This window comes from Notolabrus celidotus, chromosome 7 (genome assembly GCF_009762535.1).
Source record: "Notolabrus celidotus isolate fNotCel1 chromosome 7, fNotCel1.pri, whole genome shotgun sequence".
In the NCBI taxonomy this organism is placed as follows: Eukaryota; Metazoa; Chordata; class Actinopteri; order Labriformes; family Labridae; genus Notolabrus; species Notolabrus celidotus.
In genome coordinates this window covers 24,441,540-24,466,641 of record NC_048278.1, presented here as the reverse complement: position 1 = coordinate 24,466,641, position 25,102 = coordinate 24,441,540, and the positions used below count along the sequence as shown (strand labels likewise).

The 25,102-nt window shown below is 36.8% G+C and overlaps 2 protein-coding genes across 3 annotated transcripts; both read right to left on the bottom strand.

Annotated features, from left to right (window-relative positions):
* Positions 1 to 317: 317 nt before the first annotated feature.
* Positions 318 to 12,031, bottom strand: LOC117815413 (interleukin-15-like). 2 transcript variants are annotated; one of them, XM_034687114.1, is made up of 7 exons: positions 11,241 to 11,284; positions 8,272 to 8,310; positions 4,634 to 4,690; positions 2,681 to 2,768; positions 1,679 to 1,723; positions 1,135 to 1,269; positions 318 to 822 (listed from the first exon to the last, which is right to left on the bottom strand). In XM_034687114.1, exons 1-7 carry the CDS (start codon positions 11,267 to 11,269, stop codon positions 724 to 726), a joined length of 492 nt encoding a protein of 163 aa, XP_034543005.1. In that variant the 5' UTR covers positions 11,270 to 11,284; the 3' UTR covers positions 318 to 723. The 2 variants fall into 2 exon arrangements, with proteins under 2 accessions (XP_034543005.1, XP_034543004.1); XM_034687113.1 differs by lacking the exons at positions 8,272 to 8,310; positions 11,241 to 11,284 and adding an exon at positions 11,628 to 12,031 and having other exon boundaries at positions 4,608 to 4,690.
* Positions 12,032 to 15,001: 2,970 nt separating this feature from the next.
* Positions 15,002 to 23,563, bottom strand: znf330 (zinc finger protein 330). Its single transcript, XM_034688762.1, has 10 exons — positions 23,431 to 23,563; positions 22,867 to 23,036; positions 21,735 to 21,754; positions 21,552 to 21,622; positions 21,241 to 21,317; positions 20,726 to 20,852; positions 20,525 to 20,629; positions 20,335 to 20,381; positions 16,477 to 16,594; positions 15,002 to 15,553 (listed from the first exon to the last, which is right to left on the bottom strand). Exons 2-10 carry the CDS (start codon positions 22,984 to 22,986, stop codon positions 15,279 to 15,281), a joined length of 960 nt encoding a protein of 319 aa, XP_034544653.1. The 5' UTR covers positions 22,987 to 23,036; positions 23,431 to 23,563; the 3' UTR covers positions 15,002 to 15,278.
* Positions 23,564 to 25,102: the final 1,539 nt, after the last annotated feature.

Here is a 25,102-nt window from a genome sequence, read left to right as displayed (position 1 = left end):
TATCTCAGCTGGTGCAATGCCCAAAATGTTAGTAGAGAGTAAACTCCATCCTAAATGAGAAATTACGTTCCAACTAGGCTACGTTTGAACTTACGCACAGCTGGTGCAACAGGCTGCAGATGTTGATCAGCTCCACTGTGATAACTTTCCAGAGTTGTAAAATCCTGTCGGCAGAGGGTCTGATAAGTCTTCAAAAACATGTTTGCCTTCAAAAAATGTAAACTCAACTGTACTTTCAAGTCAATCATTTTTCTATAGTATCTAAAGAGAATGATTCACTGAAGGTGGCAAGGAGACATTATCAGAGTGACAAAATATTCTGATGTTACATCTTGTAATGGAGTTGATAATGTGTGATATGTTACATTCAACAGTGTTAAGCAGTTAGCTTAATATCATATACATTGTATAATAATTATTACAGTACGTGTTGCTACTACAAGCTACTGTCTGATACACTTTTGAAAAACTATACAACTGGAAGGCAGATTGTGACACAGTGACGGGGAGTATCTCAGTGTGCAAGAAATCAGTGAATAGCCTGAGGATCCATCCAACACATTCAAACTGTTACATTACACATTCACTTTAGAGTCATCTACCTTTTTTATAAAACACAGGACGGCATGGTTTGTCACAGTTTGGCATACTTACAATGTGATTTTTACAAAATAAAAAATAATCTTTACAAATGTACATTTTCACAAACATAGCTTATGATTTTTACAGCAACACTGTAAATCGTTGCAAAAGAGTGTTTAGTCTCTCAAGGAAAATTGTAATATTTTGAGGTGAGTATGCTTCACATGGTGGACAGCCAACCTGAAATAAAAAAAAAAAACACATCAAACTTTGCTTTAAACACACATCAAATGTAGAAAGCATAGTTCAGTATTATAAGTCTCATTGGTGGTAATGAAATTAGTGTATCTGCATCATCTTGCAAGAATTTAAATCTTGAAAAGTATGAAGTGCTATGAATAATTATGAAATACAATTGTGAAATGTTGTTGATACCAGTGAATCAATTGTTATGCAAGAATGGCATTAATCAGAACCAGAAATCAGTTAACAAAGACAGCCTTTTCCTTAAAAGACAAACTCTCTGATTAGGATTTTGTGAACACAACTTACAGCGTTAGCTGACGAAGACAGAGAAAGGGCAAACTCATTGATGCACTGTGTGTAATTATTCCATACGTCTTCTTCATCGATGACCATCTTCAACTCCAACATGTAACAATTCAGTGACATATTTACACAAGCCGGCTGGAAGAAAAAGATAAAAATGCCTCAGTGAAAAATGTCAGCTTTTTAACACAAATCAAGATGTGATTTTTGCCTTGAGCTTATCCTTTATGAAAGTGCCACTGCTCTGCTAAAGACAAGTACTGTGTGATTTGAAAAATGTAATACCAGCTAATGACAGGGTGGTGTTTTCATGTTATCAACTGCAGGACCTTGATTCTTTATTCCTCAAAAAAAGGTTAAAAAAGTCAAGTTTGAATTTTGAATGTTGTTCTTAATGCTAAGCTAATATTTTGTGTCTACTTTCCGGATTTCTCTGGGATGCTCTTGTGTATTTGTGACCTGCATGTCTGATCATATGAGGTCAGATTTTTTTCATTTACTTCATGGGATCAGAACCAAACGCCTATCATTTGTTTTCAAGACTTACTTTAACATCATTAGTTGATGGAGCATACAGCATGGCATCTGATTTCTGAAAAGTATGGGAAAAAATAAAGGAAGAGAATTAACTAAATGCAAAACATGAATTATCCACTCCATGTGTTTAAAGGGTAGATACCACAGAAACCCTGGCAGCATGTGAGGAAGCAACAAAGTGAACCATTTTCTTAATCTGATATTGATTGTTGTCCTGTGGACTGTTTAGAGCCTACCAATTTTAATGGCACAGTGGAGAGGATGCCAGGATGTTTTTTGTGATTCTTGTGTCTACCTTTCTTTGTACCATTTTGTATTATTATGTAACATGTTTTTTGTCACCTTGCGACAATTGCTGATAAATTGGACACAGCCACCTTGTTGATGAGACGCTGATGAAAGCTTAGGGCTGAAATGCGTACATTTCTTTTTCTAGTAGTCCTCTGTTCTATTGATTTTATAATTTTACTTTTATGTTCAGTATTTTGTGTTTAAAACTCACATCAAACACTTTTTAATCTCAGCTCATCACACAAAGACTGTTTAGAAACCGACGTATGTTTATGATCTTAGTGACTGTTTTAAGGTCCACCTTTTCGCCGTTATTTGCCGCTGCAGCGTCCAATCAGTGAGTGATGTTCGATAAGTGAGCGTGTCTTTCAATGAAAAAACTCCGGCTGCTGCGGCTCCCATGTCTACAAGACCATCAATAATATCAAGTATGAAAATAACAGAAAGACCTTACGACAAGATTATGTAAGCAGAAACTCTTTTTGATATAATCTCAAATCATGAATAAAAGGGGAAAAAATATCTTATATCAGACTTCAAAATGGATCACCAGAGCTGTTTTTCTCACTTGCCTTTCAAGGTCTTTGTACACTACAAGAAACAGTGAACAGAATATCATTCATCAAATAATGCACTTCTATTACAGGGAAAAAATGCACTACTAAATGGTGTTCAATGATAAACAATACCAAAATGTAACTCATTTGATACCTTCTCTCACCTGAATGGAGGATTTTAGGTGGTCCAAGCAAATATTGAAATGTTCTATATCTTTCGAGGAAACAGCACAGGTACATGTACTCAAGAAGCTATAAAAAAGGAAAGAGAAAATGATTACAATATATATTATAGAAAGACAAACATTTTCCTTTGATGTGATGTTATCTTGAAAGAGTGGCTTAAAATGTGAACACTTCCTTAATTGTAGGGCTGTTTTTTTCTTATTCATAAGTGTACAACACTGTACGGCTTTATACACAGATTATAGAACAGTGGCCTTGAAAGTCAACTGAACAAACAATTCATGACTGTAAAAAACAATTTAACAAAAAAAACTATTTCACTCAACACATTCAAAGGGCCAGGGATGAGAAATAAATAATTAGAGGATAAAGATTTCTTTTTTTTGGCTTTTTTTCCACCCAAATTAAAATTAAGCACACTTTTGTAAACCTATTATGTTTAATAACGTGCATTCAGTGCATCACATCAGCAGAGTGAGAAGAAGTAGGCACTATGTGATCTGTGTTCATTTACACATCAGCTGTGTATCTTACTGCAGCTTATTGTAATGTCATGTTGAAATGTCAAACTTATTATTATTGTTAATGATTGAAAACGTCTCTCATATCAATATGGTATGACACATCAGTAACTACCGTATGTTTACAGATTAGCCAGCAGCTTCATGCTAACATCAGAGAACTTTATTAAAGTTTTTTTTCTGTCGTGGTACATTCGTAAGAATGTAACTGCAAGAATGTAACTGTAATTATCCATTTCATCCATCTCTTCATCTCTTTCCCATCACATGGATATCATAAAATAAATATGGATGATGCTAAAAACAGCGATGCACACAGCGTGGCATCACCAATTCGCAATTGTGACTTTATTCTCAACCTTTCAACTTTTTTATTTAAATGCATTCAGAAAGAAAGAAAGAAAGAAAGAAAGAAAGAAAGAAATAATCTTCCTCTCCTTGTTGTTTTCTTTCTCGCCCCTGGCACCTAAAATCCTCCATGCAAAACAAAAATATTTTGAAAGGCAAAAAAATATTTTACAGTATAAAAATAATTTTAAAAACACAAAATATGTCCCAGGACAAAAAATGAATTTCACTACCAGCAAAAAAGTATTTCGGGATATTGAAAGAGTGAGACCATCTCTCATGGTTGTTGCTAAGGACTTGGGTTTTTTCTGAATGTCAGTGAAATAGTTTACTCCTGGCCTCTCCTTTATCTGAAATATCTTTTTGCAAACAGTGAATAGCTTTTCCTTTTGTACATTTTCTTTGTGTTGTTAGATATTTATAGGTTTGATAAAATGTTTTGGGGTTCAGTGAAATGTTCACAGGGTCATTAAATGTTTGTTCAGTTGACCTTCAGGGACATCATATTATAAAGCAGCCTCAGGAAAAGTTATGATTTTTTGCAAAAGGCAGTAAAAGTTGCATTGACTTGAATTTAGACAGGTGATAATGCTGCATACTTAAATGCTTTATTAAATATGCGTAATGTGTTTTATGATGCAGAAATAGTCACAGTGACTCCTTAGTATTTCAAGAAAGAAAATGACCACACACTAATCCCTTTCTTCATGCGTCATGCTCATATTGATAAGTAATACCAAATGATTTAACATGTTAATGAGGTGCCAAAAAATGAGCCAATGCTAACCTGATGGACTTTGGATATGTGACTTATAAACTAATGATAATACTGATAATGATATGACACAATCTAAACAAAGTGCGTTCTTAGTCTACGAACAATGTACAAGACCTGTCCTGTGTCACATACAGTATGTAAGGCCTGTTTATTTTCTAGCTTCATTACTGCTGGTATAAGTGTTTCCCAGTCAATCTCAAGAAAGAAAATAATTATGTAACTGAAGACAAACAGTCATTAAACACATTTTATGCCTACCTCAGAATAAAGAAACAAAGCCAGACCTGAGTTTTGTGGCTGTCTGGACACAGGTTACAGGCCAACTGGATCTGGATGCATTTCTAGAAATAAGACAAGAAAATATTAGTGGATCATCCATCAAGCAATTTTGTCTAGCTTTGATGAGAGGGTTAAGATGAAAAGTACTGTTTGAAAAGGTCTTTTTTCAGGCCTTTCGTGAACAACAAAACTGGCTGCCATCAAACTGTTGATATGACGATGTCTCACATCGACTGATATGCTGGTTAAACACAGGAACCCATTCAGTGCAAGAGCCATGCCCCCAAAATGCACCACAGAACACAACAAGAAGTCATTTCTGTCTGTAGCCATAATGAAAAATGAAAAATTTCCTTTTCAGATTCAATTGAACAGAGAAACTAAGGGCCTGATCTACTAAGATCCCAAATAACGAGCGCTAATTTGCATGTGCAAAAAATAATTTTGCACGTGCTATTTCTGGGCGTGTTGCGGGTGATCTACTAAGACTGCGTGCGCAAATGATAACGAGTGCAAAAGTGGTGCGGACCGCCCTATTTTACGAGGATTTTGTGTGTGCTATCGGCTGTCATCATGGAGAGTTTGAGAGAGCAGAGTGGCCTCAAGCGATAAATTAAGTTTGAAGCCATGGAGTTGGAGGTCTTTGTGGAGGAGGGAAATAAACACATCGGTGAACTCCAGCAGAGACATCTCAGTGTTAGAAACGCAATTTGGGAGGCCATCTGTGAAAAGGTGAATGATGTGAGAAAAAAACAGAAGATCTGCCAATGAAATAAACGCATCTACTCTACTCCAAAATGCAATCAGTGTTTTGATGGAGTTTAGAGAGCGATTTGATGAGGCTAAGTCTGCCAGTCTTGCTCTAGAAAAGTTAGGCATCACTTGGATGAAGACAGTCGCCTCACTGTCCCAGGGAGCAACTTTCGGGTGAACGTTTTTAATGCCTGATATCATCATCTAGCAACTGTCCCAAAGAGTCACCAGCTTAAATGGAACTGTGAACATATTTGAGTCAATTCACCCCAACACACTGCTGCAAGCACGAGATGAGGAGTTACGCAGAGCTGCCTGGCGCAGCTCAGTGAGCGCTCATTCTCCAAGTTAAAACTAACTAAAAACCCCTTGATGAGCACGATGGGACAGAATAGACTGAGTGGACATGTCATGTTATCTATTGAGAATGACAGATCAAAGAAAATGGACATATAGTGCATCGTGGACAAGTCCGCAGAGTTTAAGGCTCGTCCAAACTGTGGTGAGTAGGCCGAGTACTTCATATTGTTTTTTTGTTTGTATGTGAACATGTGGGCCGCTGTGCCAATTTGACTAAACTTTATAGCTGTTGATACAGTGACCTAATGTGCTCTCATTATATGAAAAGGTTAAAGTGGGTGTCAGAATGATGCGGTCCCTATCCGTGGTGCTGAACTGCTTTGAATTTGTGTTGTTTTATTATTATTATTATTATTATTATTATTATTATTATTGTTATTTTGTTCTCTTGGTTTGATTGACTGAAACATGTAGTAATGCTTGTAAGCCCAGCTTTTGCGGGCATTTTGTAAAGCGATGTTATGATGAGCTTTACAGTGACCGCAGCCATGTGTACGTAACGCTGTGCCAGTTTGCACCTGCCTTTCAAACGTGCTAAATATAGACGCAAATACAGCGCACGCTATCTGCTTCAGGTTTGATAGATCACATTGCGTGTGCTAAATGATAACATTTGCATCTCCTCCTCCCAGTATTTTGCGCGTTCTGATGATCTACATGTATTCTGCATATTCATGAAGGCAAACACGCTAAATGATTTGCGAGTGCTGTTTTGCTCATTTGACAGACGCAATCCCATTTGCTCCCGGTTAGTACGTCAGCTTTGCGCGCGCTATCAAGTTTGCACGTGTTTTTATACACGCAAACTTTTAGTAGATCAGGCCTTAGTGCATAATATTCCCCTAAAATCAATAGTTTGAATGTTAGTTCTTAGTGAAGCAGCAAGACTTTCCTCCCCATCAAACCCTTATATTCTTTGCAGAGTCCACGCTGTGCTCTGCTCTTTCTGTGTGTATTTTCGATCTAAGCTTCATTTTACTGTACCCTGGGTCTTGTTTATGACTCAGCTTTGCTCATCCCCTCTCATTGCTCTCTAAACACACATATCTCATTACAGAGACAAAATCTGTTGATAACTTCTTGTCATAGGTTATTGTCTATCTGCCTGTCTTTTTATTCATTTATCTATTTATTCCGTCATTCTTTTTTTTTGATGTCTTGCAGGTTGCATCTCTGGTACCACCTCTTCACATCAATGTCTTAAGGGAGTTTTCTTTTTGATACATCATAGACTCAACATTTTTAGCTCCTATAAAAGGTGGACTATGACACCCTGGATATAAGATGCAGCAGTGGTACCTGACCAGGCTGGCTTTGAAGACAGACAAAGTCTGCAGGAATTCATCACACCCACTCTCAGTTGAGTTTCAGCTACTCCCTTCTGGTCGGAGGCATAGATACCCAGAGATAAGAATCAATCGTGCAAAAAACTCATTCATCCCCATGGCAATAACTCAATTAAATAAGATGCACTGATTAAATACATGAATTAAGCTTTTCCACAAGGAAACCCAGTGTTATTTTATTTATTTGTATTGCTTTATGATTGTTGATATGCATTGGGCTGTGAGAGCAATGACTATTACTGTGACTGTGAATATTATGTTATGTCTGTGGAGGTGTTCTTATTGCAGCAATGAAAACAGCTACTACTTATTTGGATCATTCTTGTTATGTGTGTCTGATCTACTTTCATGTTGTTTTTCTAAGCTGTGCTGTACCACAAATAGCCTCTTTAAGGACATTAAAGTTTTCAAAACTAAACTAAGATATATTGCAGGTCTAATGAGCTTTGTCACTTCACCCGCAGGTCAGAACTGGAATAAAGCACATCTCTATTGTGGTGGGAAAAATACAGACATGATAGTATGTTGTTCTTGCTTTGATCAGAAGCTAGAAACATTCACACATACCAAACCTCCTGTGATTTGCATATTGTTATCTGTTCCCATGGCTGAGGAGCAGACCATAAGGTGAGAAGTCAGGAAGGTGACCAGGAAGCAAGAGGTGATAAGAAACTCTCTTGTTTGTCTCACAGTTCTTTGAAGATGCTTAATGATGTGTTAATATTATTCTCTGAAGAGGATAAGTAACGTGTTGTATCTTCACTCTGGGTCAGTTGAGCAGACCTTGTCTCAGTTGTTAGATCACTCTGCCATCTGACCGCTTTGCAAAGCTCACTGAAGGCCGGAATAAAGCTCACAAAGACAAACCGTTGTTGTTTGAGTCCATCATCAGATTTCCACCACACTATCATTTTTCTCAGGTTCAGGGGTGTGAGATCAAGTTATTCCCTTTCTCCTCTGAATCACAGGGGAAAGACAGCCAGACATCCTGTGTCCAGTGTTGAACTCAGAGAGGCAGAGCAAGACAACTTTTAACTTGGGTGGACAAACTATAGGGCACTGACTTTTGCATGGGGGGTATGATGTAACTGTACACACATAAATTAATTCAAGTTATTTACGATTTCTGTCTGATAATATCTACTCTACTAACATTAAAGTAACATACAGATATTTATTCTTACTTTAAAAAGTAACAGCAAGGAGCCGCCACGGGTGCAGATCTTGGTGGTAGTAGTAAAAAAAAAAAAAAAGTAACAGCAAAATGGCAACATGTTAATCTTCATAGCCTAAACCTTTATAGTCTCAAAAAGATTGATGCCCAAAGTCTCAAGTTAAAGTATTAACAGAAGAAGCTACATCCCAATGCAAGGGAAACTACTTTAATTTTGTTTCAGCACAAACTAAATAGTTGATTTTAGCAAGGCCAGAAATAGCCAATTATGGTTAAAGATTTTTGGGTGGCCAATCAGGGGCAGATCCAGGGCCAACCCCTGAATCTACCCCTGTGTAGTATAGGGAAATGAACAGCAAACTGTGAAGCAATCTCCATTCATCAATATTTTATCAATAGAATAGGTATAGTAGACTGTATCCATCAAACAGTCCTGCAGAACGTGTTTTTATTGTGCAAGTTGTTACCCAATTAAACTAAAGGGATACACCTTGTCCTTGTCCCCACAGGACTGGCACACCTAACATGTAAACTTTCATTCAGATTATTTTGAAGTGAGTCACATTTTGCCTGCTGCATGGCTTAATGAAACATAATACAAACGCAATGCAATGCAAACCTACTAAAGAGAAAAAATGTCAGTCAGAGGGATTTTGATGCCATCAGAATACCCACTCAAAGGACATAGGAACTGCCACTGATATCATTCAAAGGAAACAAAGTCACACCTTTCAAACTATGAGAGGCCAATTTGCCAAAAACATTAAAAAGGTTGCCATATTGGACATTCAAATCAAGCAGATTTGAACATTGGCTGTTCTGGAAAACAAAGGCAAAAGTATTTCTAAACATACTCAAGTATCTTATTATTTTATTTGAAAAAATATATATTATTAGATAGATGTCAGCCTATTTTGAATGATTTTTTATTGTTGTTTTTATGCTCTGAACAATGCATTTTGCATGATAGATGTATTAAGTGAATATATTTATGTACTGCCTAGTACTGTGTATCTAAGCCCATGTACAACAAATGATAAAGCCATTATTTTAAAGCATGTAATACCAAGAATCCTTACTTATCATCTGGCTGTGTTAAATGCTTGGTTCTGATTGGTCTAAACCTCCTGATAATGGTTATTAATTCTGACTATCAAAGGCAACTCAAGGGACATGTTCATACAGAACAAACAGATATTCAATGAATCTGCGGAAAGGAGTTACTGCACATCTTGTGCACTTCCTATGATTTCCCCCACTTCCTGTTAACAATGTGGCAAAACGTTTTTCTAATAGTACTGGTGAAAAACATGAAGGACATATTTATATTACTTTCAATTTACTGAGAGAGCACAATACGCTAGACTGGTAGTTAATGGCTGAACAGTCAAAAGCAGTGAAAAGAAGACAAGACATGGGAAAACAGTGCAGGAATTAGCAAGGGATGTCAAATCACACTAATTGTTGAGTGAAAGAGGCCAGATTGAAGAGAACAGACATGAAGCAACCACAGACTGCAACTAGGCATGGGCAGTGTTACAAGTTGGGTAAAAAGAAAACACCAACAAACTTTAAAAGTTAGGGAAGGAGACCTGCAGGTGCTGCTTTTATTTTTGGCACCTGTTCAGAATTCAAAGGGTAAAACTTATGTTATGGCTTTACTGTAAATGGTACTGTGAAGCGTAATGTGATTTATAACAGTAAAGCAGGCTTTAGGATTTTAAGGGGGATGAAAATATTAAGTTTAATGTTAATTTGACCCACAAGTAGGCTGACTGCTGCTATGGAAGCACCACCAACAGTTGAATCTGAAAGAGAGTATTTTATTAACAGTATAAATAAATCCAAATCAATAAAATAATCTTTAGATCAATACTTGGTGTCAACTTGTTTGAATGTTTAGTTGGTAGCCATGTAATAAGCAGGATAATATATAGTAATGTACAGACAAAACCTGTCTGCTTTGTGTTGTGGTTCTGCTCACCCTAAAGGGATTCTAATTAGCATAATCAACTGCTCATCTTACATTATCCTCTTAAATTACTTTTTTTACTGTCCGAGTATCCAGAAAATGGAACTAAATTGATTTAAAACTCAAAGTACAGAGAAAGTAAGTGCATATAACCCCCCTTTTCCACCTGATCAAAGAAACTTTAACAAGGTTAGATCAAATGCATGGTGTGTTCATGCCCCCCTTGACTCCAATCTAAATTTTAAGAAACATGTAAAAAAAAATGTCTGCAGAAATGTAAGAGCCAGCCTTATGAACTTCAGACATGTCAGGCATCAGTTACCTTTAACCGCTGCTAAACTGTACATGCACTCAATAATTTTTTCTCATTTATCTTATTGTGCCACGAGCTGGTCTCAGGCTGGAGCAACCACTCTAAAACCATTATACACCCTCTACAAACAATCACTGAAAACTCTAGATAAAAAGCCAAGGAACTACCATCACTGTAAAATCATTACGAAATATACCACCACCAGGTCACCATGTGTGTTACTCTGCAGGAACAATCTTAGGGAGACCAGGGCATCAGCAAAAGGAGACTGTTCAGCTAAACGTAGGAAGACTGCATTTGGACAGTCTGCATTTTCAGTCAGAGCAGCAGGAAAATGGAACTCAATTCCTACCCACATTAGAGACTGTACAAGCCTCAGTGTTTTTAAAGTAAACTGAAATTATGGCTCAAGGTAAAACAATTATGTGATCATCTGAATGCATCAAATTAGAGACAATGAAATGTAATTTTAAATGTGTTGTGATTAGTGTTGGACTGTGTTGAGTAGCCTATGTATTGTTTTAAATGCTTGTATGTTTTTTTATCATTTGTATTGTACATTTGTTTACATCTTCCTGCCCAGGGACCACATATGAAAATTAGCTTATAGCTAACTCTGGCTTGACAGTTTTTGTTTTGCATGGCCCCTGTCAAATAAACTAATAAATAAATAATAAATTACAGTAGTGCAGACCCTTGCAAGTGGAGACTCTTTTCCTGCATAGCCAGACCGGACCTTCTTAAAGGACGTAGAGCCTTCAGAAACCAAAGGCTCACCAAAAACGAAAGTGAAACTTGACCAACTCTAGTACAGCTGTTGCTTTTGGTGTTTCACCAAATCACCATAGTTGTGCACTGTTCATCGAAATTAGGTGAAACATGCACCTGACCCTCGTGGGTCATTAAGTTGACACACCTCGGATCATTACGCACTACTATGTCCTGATCTTTTCCACTGTTCTGTCTCTCTGGAAGAACTGGTGTACTTACTCCCCTGCCTACATGTCCAAACCTGAGGCGTAGTTAAGCTCCAAATGGGTCACACACCCGCCAACACACACACGCAGAAAAGTGGACTTACCGTGTGCGGGTCTCCTGGGTATGTGGGGTTAACGAGGATCACTGGGGGCGCCGTCATGAAGCCTGTCATCTGCGCAGCGGCAGCAGTTGCTGTCCGTCCCAGCGGAGATCACATTATGCATTTCACTTATTCCAACAAAGCCCCTTTGACTCATTGATCTGTGTCCAACACTGCGAACACCTGAGACGAGCGTGAGTGTGGTCAAGGTTTCGCTCCTCACTCCGACTCACACTCTCACACACACACACACACACACACACACACATACACACACGCCCTGCTGCTGAAGTTCACTCCTCCTCTGATGTCACTTAGCAAGTCCCCAGTTACGTGTGAAGGCAACAGTACGCAAATAGCAAATTTGTATCTGGAGGAGGCACGTGCTGCTACATTTAATATCCTCTCGTGTCAAAGCGGTCTATTAAGTAGTATTACATCAAGTAATTGCATAATTATAACACAAACATCTTAATAAAGGTAGCTCAAGTTGTTTGGACACTGACCCAGTTTGAACTCATCGATTAATCTGCAGATTAAATCCTTAGCAGAAGAACACTTGTTACACATAAACCGTTCATAATCATAACTTTAGACTGTGACCAGGACTGGCATATAGCCTACCAGAGCAAGCATTCATTATTGGGCAATTTGTCTTTGTCATTAAGCAGGTATGACAATATGGGCTCAAATCATAAAGGGGCATACGAATATCTATAATGCAATATAATCAGTGGTGGACAAAGTACACGTCTTTATTAGTTAAGACAAAGATTAGATATTTCAGGTCAAATATTACTCCAATACAAGTTAAAGTTGCTCTGTCAGATTATTACTTGAGTTAAAGTATTAAAGTAGGTACTTGCTTTTGAAAATACTTAAGTATTCAAAGTACTTCTTAAAATATCTCAAAACGTTGTATTTTCACAATACATGAGTGCAGTCAAGAATATATCGGAGTACATTCATTTACATTATGTTTATCTAGAAACCATTACTTGAATTCTCTAAAAACTACACCATGGAATAAAGACAGCATCTAAGTTACTCCAAGCACAGACAAGTTAGTTTGATGTTCATCTGGAATTAAACAAACGTTATGTAGCTCAACACGCTTTCTCAGGTTGGACATTGAATGTTTGTATGTTTTGGAAGAGTGGGAAACAGGGAGAACATTTCAAACGATACGTATCATTCTTCATTTGAAAAACCTCTAACACTCGCTGAAGATATGGACATGGGTGCTCAGGTGAATAAGTATAGCCATCATTGCCACCTTAAATGAACTGCCTGATCTGAGTGAAATTTGCTCTGTGTTTGCTCCACGTTCAACCGTGGAGACGCACAATATACAGGTACAGCTAAACCACTGAGACAAACAGAACTACACAAACACATTGTACTGTCTTAGTGATCAGATTTCAGAAAAGAGAAGGAAATTCATGAGCTGACGACAAAGCAAAAGTAGTGAGTAACTGATGCATTGATAGAAATGTAGGAGTAAAAAGTACAATATTTGTCTTCTGAATGTAGTGGAGTAAAAGTAATAAGTTCCTCCAAAAAAGAATACTCAAGTAAAAGTAGAGATACTCAAAACATGTACTTAAGTACAGTACTCAAGTAAATTTACTCTGTTACTGCCCACCACTGATTATAATATATACTACTATATAATAATAAATGGTATAATAGTACATTATGTCAGGATTACAGAAGTTAAAGTATCACCACTGTCTGCTCTAACACAATGTTAGCAGATAAACAGCTTCAACACATCAAAAGCTTGGGTGGCTTTGTAACCCTGCTGCAGTGGTGCACTCTGAGGGGGGCAAGGAGGGCGATAAGTGCACATCATAAACCTAGAGGGACGATTCTAGGATCGGATGTTTAGGGGTACTGAGCACCCAGAGAGCTGCCCTGTCGGGCAAGATCAATTTCACTGTTTTGTACATTTTAATGCAATTTCACTCCTACATCTGTGAAAGAAAAGTATAACACATTTTGGGAAAGTCTGTGACTAAACCATCAAATCTGATAATGGCTATTTAAATGCTAAGCCACAGCAAAAGAGAAATGGATTGGAATCATAAAAGAAACACATGGTAACCCTAATTTCTGGGGAAAGGCAACTCATTTTGATACAGCAGCACCTCAACATATACATAAACAGTATGTATGTTTCTGGAATAAACCAGCCCCCTATAGTGAGTACCAAAAATACCAAAAATTGACATTAGAGTTTTTTGTGGGACTTTCATTTGAAATGCAATGCACAACATGTAAAACACACTTACAGAAATGGACTTTTTCAATGTTTTTCTCTGCCTTTTTCCATCATTTGATACGTTTTGCGTGCCACTATGCTCTGTTTGTTTTCTTACCTGGTTCTTCCTGATCTTGCACTCTTTCCTCTCCTTCCCCTTTTCCATCTCTCTCTCTTTGGACTGACTATACAAATAGATTGAATTCAACTAAATGAAAAATTACACAACAAATTAGATCACTAATAATAAACTAATAATACTAAAAAATAAAGTCCTCTCTCTGCTCCTCTCTCTCTCTTTTTGTACTGTCAATCAAAAGACAAATAACCAAACAATGTGTTTTATATCTAATAAGAGATCTAAACTGATACATTGATCCAACTTACATCATTCTAGATATATAGTCCATTTGATCTTACACTCTTACCTGAACCTGGCTCTTTTTAAAAAAAAAAACAATCTTATGTGCACGATGAGGCTGTCTATCTGTCTGTACACACACACGCACACACAGCAGCGCATTGCTCTGTGCAGAGAGAGCACTCAGAGCCCAAGTTGGGGAACGGTCAGAGGGATGGGGTTGATCAAACAATTTTTGAGGCAAGGGGGAGCTTCTGTATTTTTGTTGTTAAAATTTTACATTTCAACCAAGTACGGTATGGTTTTTAAACTTTGCTAGCTTGTTAAAAAAGACATACAGTAAAAAAATATATATTTTTTTAAATCTCAAATTTTAGGTGTACTAGGATTCAATTTAGGGGTGCTTCAGTAACCCCCAAAATGTGCTAGAAATGCCTATAGAGACAATTTATACATAAGCAAGAAGACTGTGATCCTGTGTTGGGGTATATTTAGAAAATAATGCAAATAAGAATTGAAAATAAGCATTAATGTTGGTGGAAACATATAAAAAGCTGCCCAGACTTGGCGGGTCAGGGTTTATAATGTAGTGCAGGGAACGAGTATAAAAATGTAGGAGGTCCACATTCCTAAATAAATCCCTTAGCACAAAAAAGGGATTTTACAGCTGTTTTTTGCACCCTGGCCTCCTGGTGCATCAATCAGGTCCCTGATGTTACAACAGGGAGCAAAAAAAAAAAGCAGTGTCAAGAATTAGTTGCAAATTTTCATCAGTGAACTGTTGATTTTAATAAAACTGACAATTATTGAGACCGTTTCATTACATTTACAGATGTGTATAGTTTCCAAAATGTTAAGTATTCAAAAAGACAACAGAAATGTTTGACTGTGTCCACACTCAGTCTGAGTCAATACCAACATGATTCTTGAATTCTTCCTGTCATCTCTTTGTTCATTCCTGAACTGTAACAAATGAACCTCCACTGAGGGATCTGTAGGACTGTGCAGGCTGCTCAGTCTCTGCCCCAGCTCAAGCAGTCCCATCCAGTTTAAGAGCAGCCACAGAATCAGCAGCCTTTTCTGCCTCACTTTCCTCTTCCTCCTCGTCGTCGTCATCTTCCTCTTCCTCATCTTCATCCTCGTCCTCATCGTCTTCATCCTCCTCATAGTCATCGTCCTCTCCATAGTTGTCCTGTTGGTTTCCACCTCCTGATGCTAAGTTCTTCCAGTAAGCATCGTACCCAGACGCTCCGTCGTCATCGTCATCATCAGCACCAGCCTGGCGACCGAATTTCAGTGTGCGAGCTGCAGAGAGCACATAGACATTTTTGTTTTTTAAATGCTTTATTTTGTAGTTTTAAGTTTTTCCTCTCCTATTAAAAATGTAAGGCATCCCCAGTCATTGCATTCGAGTCTGTACACACCATGTTTTCCTCTAAAACAGCCAAAGGAATATTTTGAATTTTTTTTAATCATCACAGAGTATTTACATTTGAGGAAACAGATAATGCTAATGCTAAAAAGTGCTTAGCCATGTGAATTGAGTGTAAAGGAAAAATCAGAGATACCCACAACATCTTTGACATTTACCATATGGCTGTAATAATGGCTGTTCGTGCACAATCGGTAGTAAGTTTGAAAGATCAGAGCCCATATTTCTGTTTGGAACAATAAAATTACCCATACAATAAACATGAACTGTGAGATTTAATGCAGCCACTTGTTGTAGAAAGTGATAAAACAGCAGGAGACATCTTCTGAGTAGATTTTTCATTTGTGTTCTCAGGTTGTTTTGAGGAAACTTAAAAGCTTGATACCTCCATACGACCTGTTGGTTGGACCGTTGTGTTGATTCACAAGTAGTTATATAAGATCAAACAAACATGACTTACCTGCTTTTTAATCAAATCAACCTATTTTTATTTATAAATAGCAAAAAAATAAAAAAGTCCATGTAACATTAATGTACATTTAGAAGCAACTTCAAAAACCTCAGATGAAACAGAAAGTTTATGGAAGGTACATTTCTCACTCTTTGTGTTTCACTATTAAAAACCATGTTTCAGCAGATAGGTACAGACTGCTGCAACTTCCCCCAAACAGCAGATTTACTGGAAACAACTGAAACTTTCAGTTACTGTACAGTTAGTGTGTGTGTGTGTGTGTGTGTGTGTGTGTGTGTGTGTGTGTGTGTGTGTGTGTGTGTGTGTGTGTGTGCTAACACTCACTGGACATGCTGAGGTCTTTGGTTTCCTGGGTCTCGTGACCACACTTTGGGCAGGGTGGAGCTTTGCCTTTTTCCTGTTTGAAGACCTTACTCTTGGCGTGGTCGTCACAGTAACAGGCCTGGGAGGGCGAGGGTGAATAAACTCATCACATGGAAATGTGAACATCACACATTTTATCTCAACACATATTTTCATTAGGGGTGACATCCAACAACTGTTCTGGCTTGTTAAGACAAGTTTGCTCACCGTTCATCCCTGCGTCTTCCTTTTTTCTGAACCCAAGATTGATTTTTGTGCCTTTTCTTTCCATTATTTTTTCCTGTTGTATTCAGTCTACAAGGTAAATAAAAACCTCTTTCCATTCGATAATTCACTCTGTACAACAGCAGCATTTATGTAACTTTTTGGAGTCACTTTTTCCTGTCATGGCTTTAACAATGGGCACACTTCAGAGCGAAAGTGCAAGAATGTCATGGTGAAAAACATTCACTGAAGGCTTTTTTCTAGTCCATGCAGGATATTAGCAAATATCCCAAGGAATACATGAAGCTAAATGCACATTCTGAAGACAAATGAATCTTAATTTTAGTGGAAACTTACAAGAGATCAACAGTGAGGTTAAATAAAAAAATTTGCCAGTCTATGAACACATTTCCTTTTTTGTGTTTATTCATACTCTGCTAGCTTATTTAAGGACACTGCCAACTTACACTTTCCTAAATCACAAATACATTAAAGGTTCAACAGTGCCACCAAATCTCATAGAGGACTTCCACTTTAGGTCTTGCAGGCAGCTGAAGTATTAAAGGGGAAGGCATTACATAAGCTCAATGGAGGTGTGGTGGTTTAGGTATGTCAATGGATTTTCAAAAATAGATCTCTATATATCTCTCGGCAGTCACAACAGTTCCAACCAACAGTGCAAAGAGTACTTCAACAGGTTGACTGTATATCAGGGCTCATACATTGAAAGACATTGAATCTGCTATTTCAACATACAGTATATCAATACTTTGTTTGTCCTATTGCTTTAGTTTTTTCTCTATTTGCTATCTACATGTTAGTTACTGTTGTTTATACTTTTTATTTTGTATAAAGCCCATGAGGGAACATGGAGGAAAATATTTCTTCTTCTACTTTTTATGTTCATCTTAACCTCCTGTGCTTGGCGACTACTGTAAGTTATCCAGCTCAAATTGCAAAAGTGGAAAGAACGATGGCCACCTGTATATGGACACTGGGTAAGAGAGGTCATGTACTATGTCCAACTAGAAAAGATAAGATACACTATAAAGGGGTCAGTTAAGAATTTCTTTGACACTTGGCAACCTTTCTTGACTTTCTTTGAGACTCTAAGTGCTGACGAAATTGATCTTAGTGTGTAATGTGTAGATGTATGTGTATGTGTATATTGTGTAGGTATGTATGTGTATATACAGTATATGTAGGAGTGTTTATGTTTTATTATTATTATTTTTACATGTATGTATGTTTTGTCTTTTGATTTTTGGCAAGTATGTTCTGGTACTGGTAATGAGACGTGGGGGGGAAGGGGAGAAAAACGAAAAAAGTTTGTACGATGAAAATGACTGTTTACTTTTCTTGTAATATATTAATAAAAAGACTTTGATCAAAAAAAAAAAAAAGTTATCCAGCTCAAAGGACACTTGTATTGATGACAACCAAGTTGTAGGTCACAGTCTAACTTCCTAAGATTACAAGAGATGTCAGTTTGACAGAGCAATGTTCCACTGATTCATTTTTGACAATGAAAGGCTAAATCTGTAAATATACTTCTGCTACCTGTGACCTAAAGTAGGATTATAACTGAATGAAAAACATCTGCAAGATCTCGAGAAATCGTGATCAACCTACCAAAATACCTTGAACAAAAAAAATTATTGTTTCATATTTTTCATATTTCTCTAAATTTAGTGATTTTACACTGACTCCCTGTATGTTTTAGGATTGAATTTAAGATTTTAATGATTACTTTGAAAGCGCTCCATCAGATTTCTATATGTTTTAGACCTGTTTGTAATTTGTACTTGTCCTCAGGCAGAAGTCTGCTGTGTGTTACAAAGGCCATAAGGGACTAAGCGTTTACATTAAGGAGTCCAAAAATCTGGAACGACCTCCCTGAGGAGATCAGGTCAGTCCAGTCAGTGATCTCTTTTAAATCCCTCCTTATTTTTGTTTTTCAACTTTTTATTGCATCTTTTCCAGTATTTCCTTCTCACCACAAGTTGACAAATTATCTTAGTAATACAAAACCAACAAAAAGAAAATAGAGGAAAAAAAAAAGCAAGAAAAAAAAACAAGACAAAACAAAACATATAATACTAATGATAATAATGATAATAATAATAATAATAATAATAATAATAATAATAATAATAATAATAATAATAATAATAATAATGATAATAATAATAAATAAATACAAAAAAAAATAATAAAGAAAAATAGCATTCCTAATTTTCTCTGTGATGTTTAGAGGTTAACATATATCGTATTTCATGTCACAATATTACATTCATAATGACATTCATCAGACATAGAAGACAAATTAAGTTCACATTGGATACCATAGTCACCTTCTCCAATCATTTCCAAATAATATTGATCTGAATACTTTGGTGCTATTATTGATTCTGTGGATAAGCTGCTCAAAGGAAGCTATTCTGGCCAGTTCATTTCTCCATTCGCTAAAACGGATCTGCTGTTTTGATTTCCAATGTCTCAGCACGATCCTGTATCCTGTTATAAAAGCTAATTTCACCAAAATTAAATCCCTTTATAAAGAGATACTTCTATCGTAGAGCCTTCCATGATTTTACCTGAATCTGATTTTTTACATGAATATAATTATTTAGAAAATTTGAATTAAAAGAATTATATTCTTGCAGATATCTTTAAAATGAATTGTGTCTTTTAAAATGTGTATATTTTCTTGATCTTGCCTTTGTGTGATTTTATGACCTGCTTGTTTTACTTTGATGCCGACGTAAAGCACTTTGTAACTTGGTTTCTGAAGTGTTCTGTAAATATAGTAATTTTTATTATTATCATAACTTTTATTATTATTTTAACCTTTATTATTACAAATTGAAAAAAAATAACTGTTTAATGTATATGCCATGTTTCCCTAATTTACAGCTTCTTATTCTATCCTAACTATGTGTCTGTTATTTAAGATATTGTACTTAGCAGTTAGAAGTTTGTTTTTCCTCTTCTTATGTTGCTATTTCACTTTTTTATGTATTATTTCTTATTTACTTCAATACATGTTACTCAGTCTTTCAGCACAGTGACGCAACGTGCCATATCACCAAAAACTACTTAACAAACTAAAAAAAGCACAATATGCTGCCAAGGCCTTCTCGCTACTTATGTACTTGTGTATCGAATGCTGCAATGTGATAAATTTAACTATGGCTATTCCCTGAACCCCCAAAACATGTGTTAACAGTTTAGAGATGATGTGGTCTTGAGTAAGCAAAGTGTAGCCCGTCTTGAAGAAATAGGTCAAGAAAAACAACCTCAGTGCTGGCTTTGACCTCAATTTGAGAGTCCAAAAAAGTCTTATTGGGGTGCTCTCTGGCTGCTAGGCAGGCCAAAACTTCTGTTTAGTCTAGTTGTAATTACAGATTTCCGGCATACCAATAATGTTTCCTGTTGGGGGGTGGAGTAATGCCAAAAGGTAAATAAAAAGGAGGACGATTTTGTTTGACTTTTGTCTTATCAGCTGTGAGATTTGTTTGTTGTGGAAAACATTTACGGTGCGAGCTGATAAGATGGGTGTTCTTTTATATTTATAGTGAGCAGGCAAACAGGTTTTTTGAAATCTCTCCTTACCTTACAGCGCAGGCAGGAGTGTTGTCCCAGTCTATTACAGGAAACACCTACATTGGAAAGTGAGCAAAAGACTTCATCACGTTTTTCTTCTTCACACATACCCTGCAGATATAATTATGTTGAATGAATGGACACACTATACTTCCCCATCACAAAGCTTATATTGTGAAAGGAAAATATAGTGACTCACATTTGTATGTTTCCGCCTGAAGGACTTGGCAGCTCGCCTGGTGCTCAAACTGATCATCCTCACACAAGAAGTTCTGACAGAAAGAGCAGCGGAAGATTCTCCCTCCTATTCAGGAAGTTAAAACAGTCACTGAGGTTCTCTAGTGTGACACAGGTGTGACCCTCTATCATGAATTTTATCATAGGGGGATGGAAGTCTCACCATGTTCCCAGACACTGCGTTCACACTCGATACAGTCTGCATCAGTCAACGGGCAGACGCAGGCATGGGTGCTCAGACATTTCCTGCCGTGGCACACCCAAGCTTCACAGAAGTCACACACTGCCCCCTAGACATCAAGAAGAAACTTACTCTGACAAAAGTTTGTAATCAACATTTTACTGAAGCCACTTTATAAACAAGAATTCAAATTATAATAAAAATAAAATGATGTAATTATTATGTTAATCAGGAGTATTTTTTAAACGGCTGCAGCATGCTTTGTTCTGTCATAAAGACTACTAACTGAGCAATGAACTGACATTCATTACATAACTTCTTTGATTATTCCTGAACACAGCTACACACTCTTTGATTGTTAATGTCGATCAGCCACTCTTTCACTGCTTCATTAGCAAAATATCCCTATGTTAGGATTTATACTTGGGGATGGATCACCACACAAAGAGTCATTACTTCAATGGAATAACATCTTTTTAGAAAATGTTTTCACTCACCACCATGGCCATTCCAGTGGTGTGGATCCCAGGATGTTTGATGACACAATCTGATGACTTCATGCATTTAGTTTTACCTGACAACACAAAACAAATAATTTGCTCATCATTACATGAAATTAAAAGGAACTCGTATTCAGCCTTCACAACAGATTAATGTCACGCATTCTGGTGTAATCTGTAAAATTATTTCAAAAGGTAAAAGTTTTTTGAAGCTCCTATTTGACACTGTTGTCTGCCAAGTTTCTATCTGATACCACCACTTGGGGGTGCCAGAATGACATGACAAAGCTGCCACGCAGCATACTCACCACACTGAGCGCATACAGGCAGTTTCTGCAGTGAGTTACAGAAGTAGCAGAAAGCTCTGGTCTTCTGTTTTCTACCAGGTGACATTACAAGGAAAGAGAAAAGGAAGACTGATTAGATGACCAGAAATAGTGTGCATACACCTGAAACATCAAATACTAAGATGAATAAATAAATTTACTCACCTCTGACATTTGTCACAATCCTGAAAAGCAGAAGGCAACAAGTAGTGAGTAACAGTAGTAGTAGTAGTAGTAGTAGTAGTAGTAGTAGCAGTTAAGAAAGGATACTTCAAGTAATGCTTTTGCGCAGTGATAGATGAAATATTCAGAGTCTTTATCCAGAATATTATATCACAATGAATTAGTTAATGATAACTTGTATGTGTTGTACACTTGTAAAAAAGCCCTCAGGCAATTTGTGATATTCAAGCCCCGTTTCCACCAAGCGGTCTGGTATGGATCAGTACAGTTTGGTACGGGTCGGATCGGTAGAGCCTGATCCTGTTTGTGTTTTGGTCACCTTCAGTTAGGGTTGCCAACTGTCCCGCATTAGCCAGGACATCCCATATATTGGGCTAAATTGTTTTGTTTCAGACGGGACCTCAACTGTCCCGTATATTGACTATCAACTCTTGTAAATACAGCAAGACTGCACTGAAAATGGCAGTAGCAGATCATGTGCCAATCACACTGCCTGTCATCTAATCACAGGCCCCCTCACGCGCATCATACAGCGCCAATGCGCCATGTCCTGCAAAAAAGTGTGGAGAGGATTTTCTCTCTGATGGCCATTAAATGGCCAGACTCCAGAAACAGAAGCAGAACAGAGCTGATCAAAAATGAACTTCAAATATCTGTGACTTGTCATGTAAGGACTTTTCTCTGGCTGTTTGACTGCTTGAGTCAGTCAAGACAGCAAAAAGTATCCATTGGTGAGTCATACTCCTCTTTTGCTTTTAATTTTTCTTTTGCCTGTTTTTTGATGTAAAGAGCAAAATTGTGGTTTCTTTGAGGTTTATTCATATGAGGTTACATAATGATACAGTAAGGATTAAAGGGAATATACACACTTTCTGCATTTCCAGCTGAATCAAAATATGAATATACGCTGAATTCACACATCATGCTCACACCACCATGGCACCGTGCACCTGTCCCTTATTTAGTAGTGAGAAACTTGGCAACCCTACCTTCAGTTGAAACTCAAAGTAGCATAACAGAACTTCGAGGAGGCAACTCAAAATGTTATACACGAAGTTTATGCCTGGGATAATAGACTTAATAACTTTCCATCACTGCCTGCAATACTACATACCATATTAAAGTTACAGGGGTGTTTGGCCACATCGACATGCTCCCGGTTGGCTCGACTTTGTTTCTCTCGCTCCTTACGGTTCTCGGCCTTTTTCCGGGCACCTGTTTTCTTTTTGGGCATTTCTGCTTCAGGGGGTCCGAAGAGTTGGGGTTCGGGTCAGGTCAGGTTTCCTGCAAACACCGAGGAACATGAACCTCAATTGTGGACAACAGGCAAGTTGAGCTAACAGAGGGTTCCCTTCTAGTTGTTTCAGTGTTTCATTAACATGCGCTTTTACTGAATACAAATGGAGTCCGGTTAATGAGCTCATACTACATTTCTTACTACAATGTCACAAACTGTGAGGCCAAAGAATCTGGATCTACATTAGTTTATGAGGATTTTGTAAATATGAGCTAACTGCTCACACTGACACGAAGCAGAACTTTGTACGACAATTCAGATTAACATTATTTACAGCTACAAATGTGTAAGTTTTTAGATGTATTTCAGTTAAAACAATAGTCCGGAATGTTAAATCAAAGCGTCATTTACATTTACAGTGTGTGATTTGCAATTTTTTACCGGCGGGGATTATCAGCACTCCGTCAGCTAGTTGGTCCGGTCTGGAAATCTGGTCGGGCTGAAACATACCACACAGCACTTTCGTTCCTACGACTTTCTCATCTCCAGATCCACCCAAATTCAGACCATCTAAAGTGGGTGTATCTCTCTTCCTCTGGACACTAAAACGGCGAGCTCTCTGGGTGTTTTTAGAAGTAAACTTAAGATTCACATTTTTATTCTGGCTTTTAACTTGGAGTAATTTCCTTTGGCCCTGGACTGCATTATTATGACAATTTTTGAACATCATTTTTATTTATTTTATTTTATTGTATCTTATTATATGGTATTATTTTTTTATTTTTGTGTTATGTATCTGATTTTATTTTATTGATTTTATCATAATGATTTTATTTTATTCTCTTATTACATTTCATTTTATTTTTATATTTATTTTCCTGGTATTTATCTGATTCTATTTTATAGATTTTACTGTAACGATTTTTTTTCCTGATACTTCTCTGATTTTATTTTATTGATTTGATTGTCATGGTTTCATTACTCAGTATTTTGTATCCCTTTCCTTTGGACTTTTACCAAATACTGTTGTTTTCCGTCTCTTTTTCCGTTCTTTTGTGAAGCACTTTGAGCTGCATGCTTGAATGAATTTATGAAAGGTGCTATATAAATAAAAATGAGTTGAGTTGAGTATGGTCTACTTTTGACCATACCATAGACTTTTCTGAAAAAAGAGTATTATTATTATTATTATTATTATTATTATTATTATTATTATTATTATTATTATTATTATAATTAGTAGTAGTAGTAGTAGTAGTATTGTTATCATTCCAAGCTTTTATACATGTGTAAAAATACTTTAATCAAACACATTTCGGGCTGCCATGTTAGCAGTCACAAGCTAGTCTCAAAGGAAAACCTGTTCGATAAACTAGGGTCAAACAGTCAGCATTGATGCAATTTTTGTGAACTAAGCTACTTACAGCCTATACTCTAAGGAGACTTTTCCCAGAAAAGCAGTCTACATTGCAGTGAATAGATTTCACAGAAATATTTTTTAAATCTTACTTTGGTCTATTGGTCTTTATTTTCTAATAATTTGATACATCTATTGCATGTACTGACTAATCTGACTAGATATACATAGGAGCATTGGATAGCCTATCAATATTCCTTATCTAATAACTCCTTTTTACATCACAATTTAGAAATGATTCATGTAATATTATAGACATTTGGATTTTCTAACTCAGTATCTTATATTACAAATTTCTTGTGGTGGTTACCTATGCCTTCATTTTTTTTTTTTTGCCTTTGAAGTTGTATTATTAATGCAGTGGTTTCACACAAGATATAGCCTTTTTTTTAATACGATGTATCAGTGAATAAGTTGACTACATTCGAACTTTCTAACAGTCTATTATTTGTCAGATGGACCAGCATACTCCCAGCTAGCAATTTTTTGTTCTAAAAACATTCTGTTAATGTTACTGGAATGTTTTTAGCGGCAAGTTTTCTTTGTGTTCACAGAATGTTCTCGGATAACATTCTCTAAAACATTCAGAAAATGTTAAGTGACAACAGTGCCCAAATATTCTGCCTTAATGTTCTTCAAAAATTTTCAGTGGGTAGTTTTCTTTATGTTCACAATTTATTCTCAGATAACGTACTC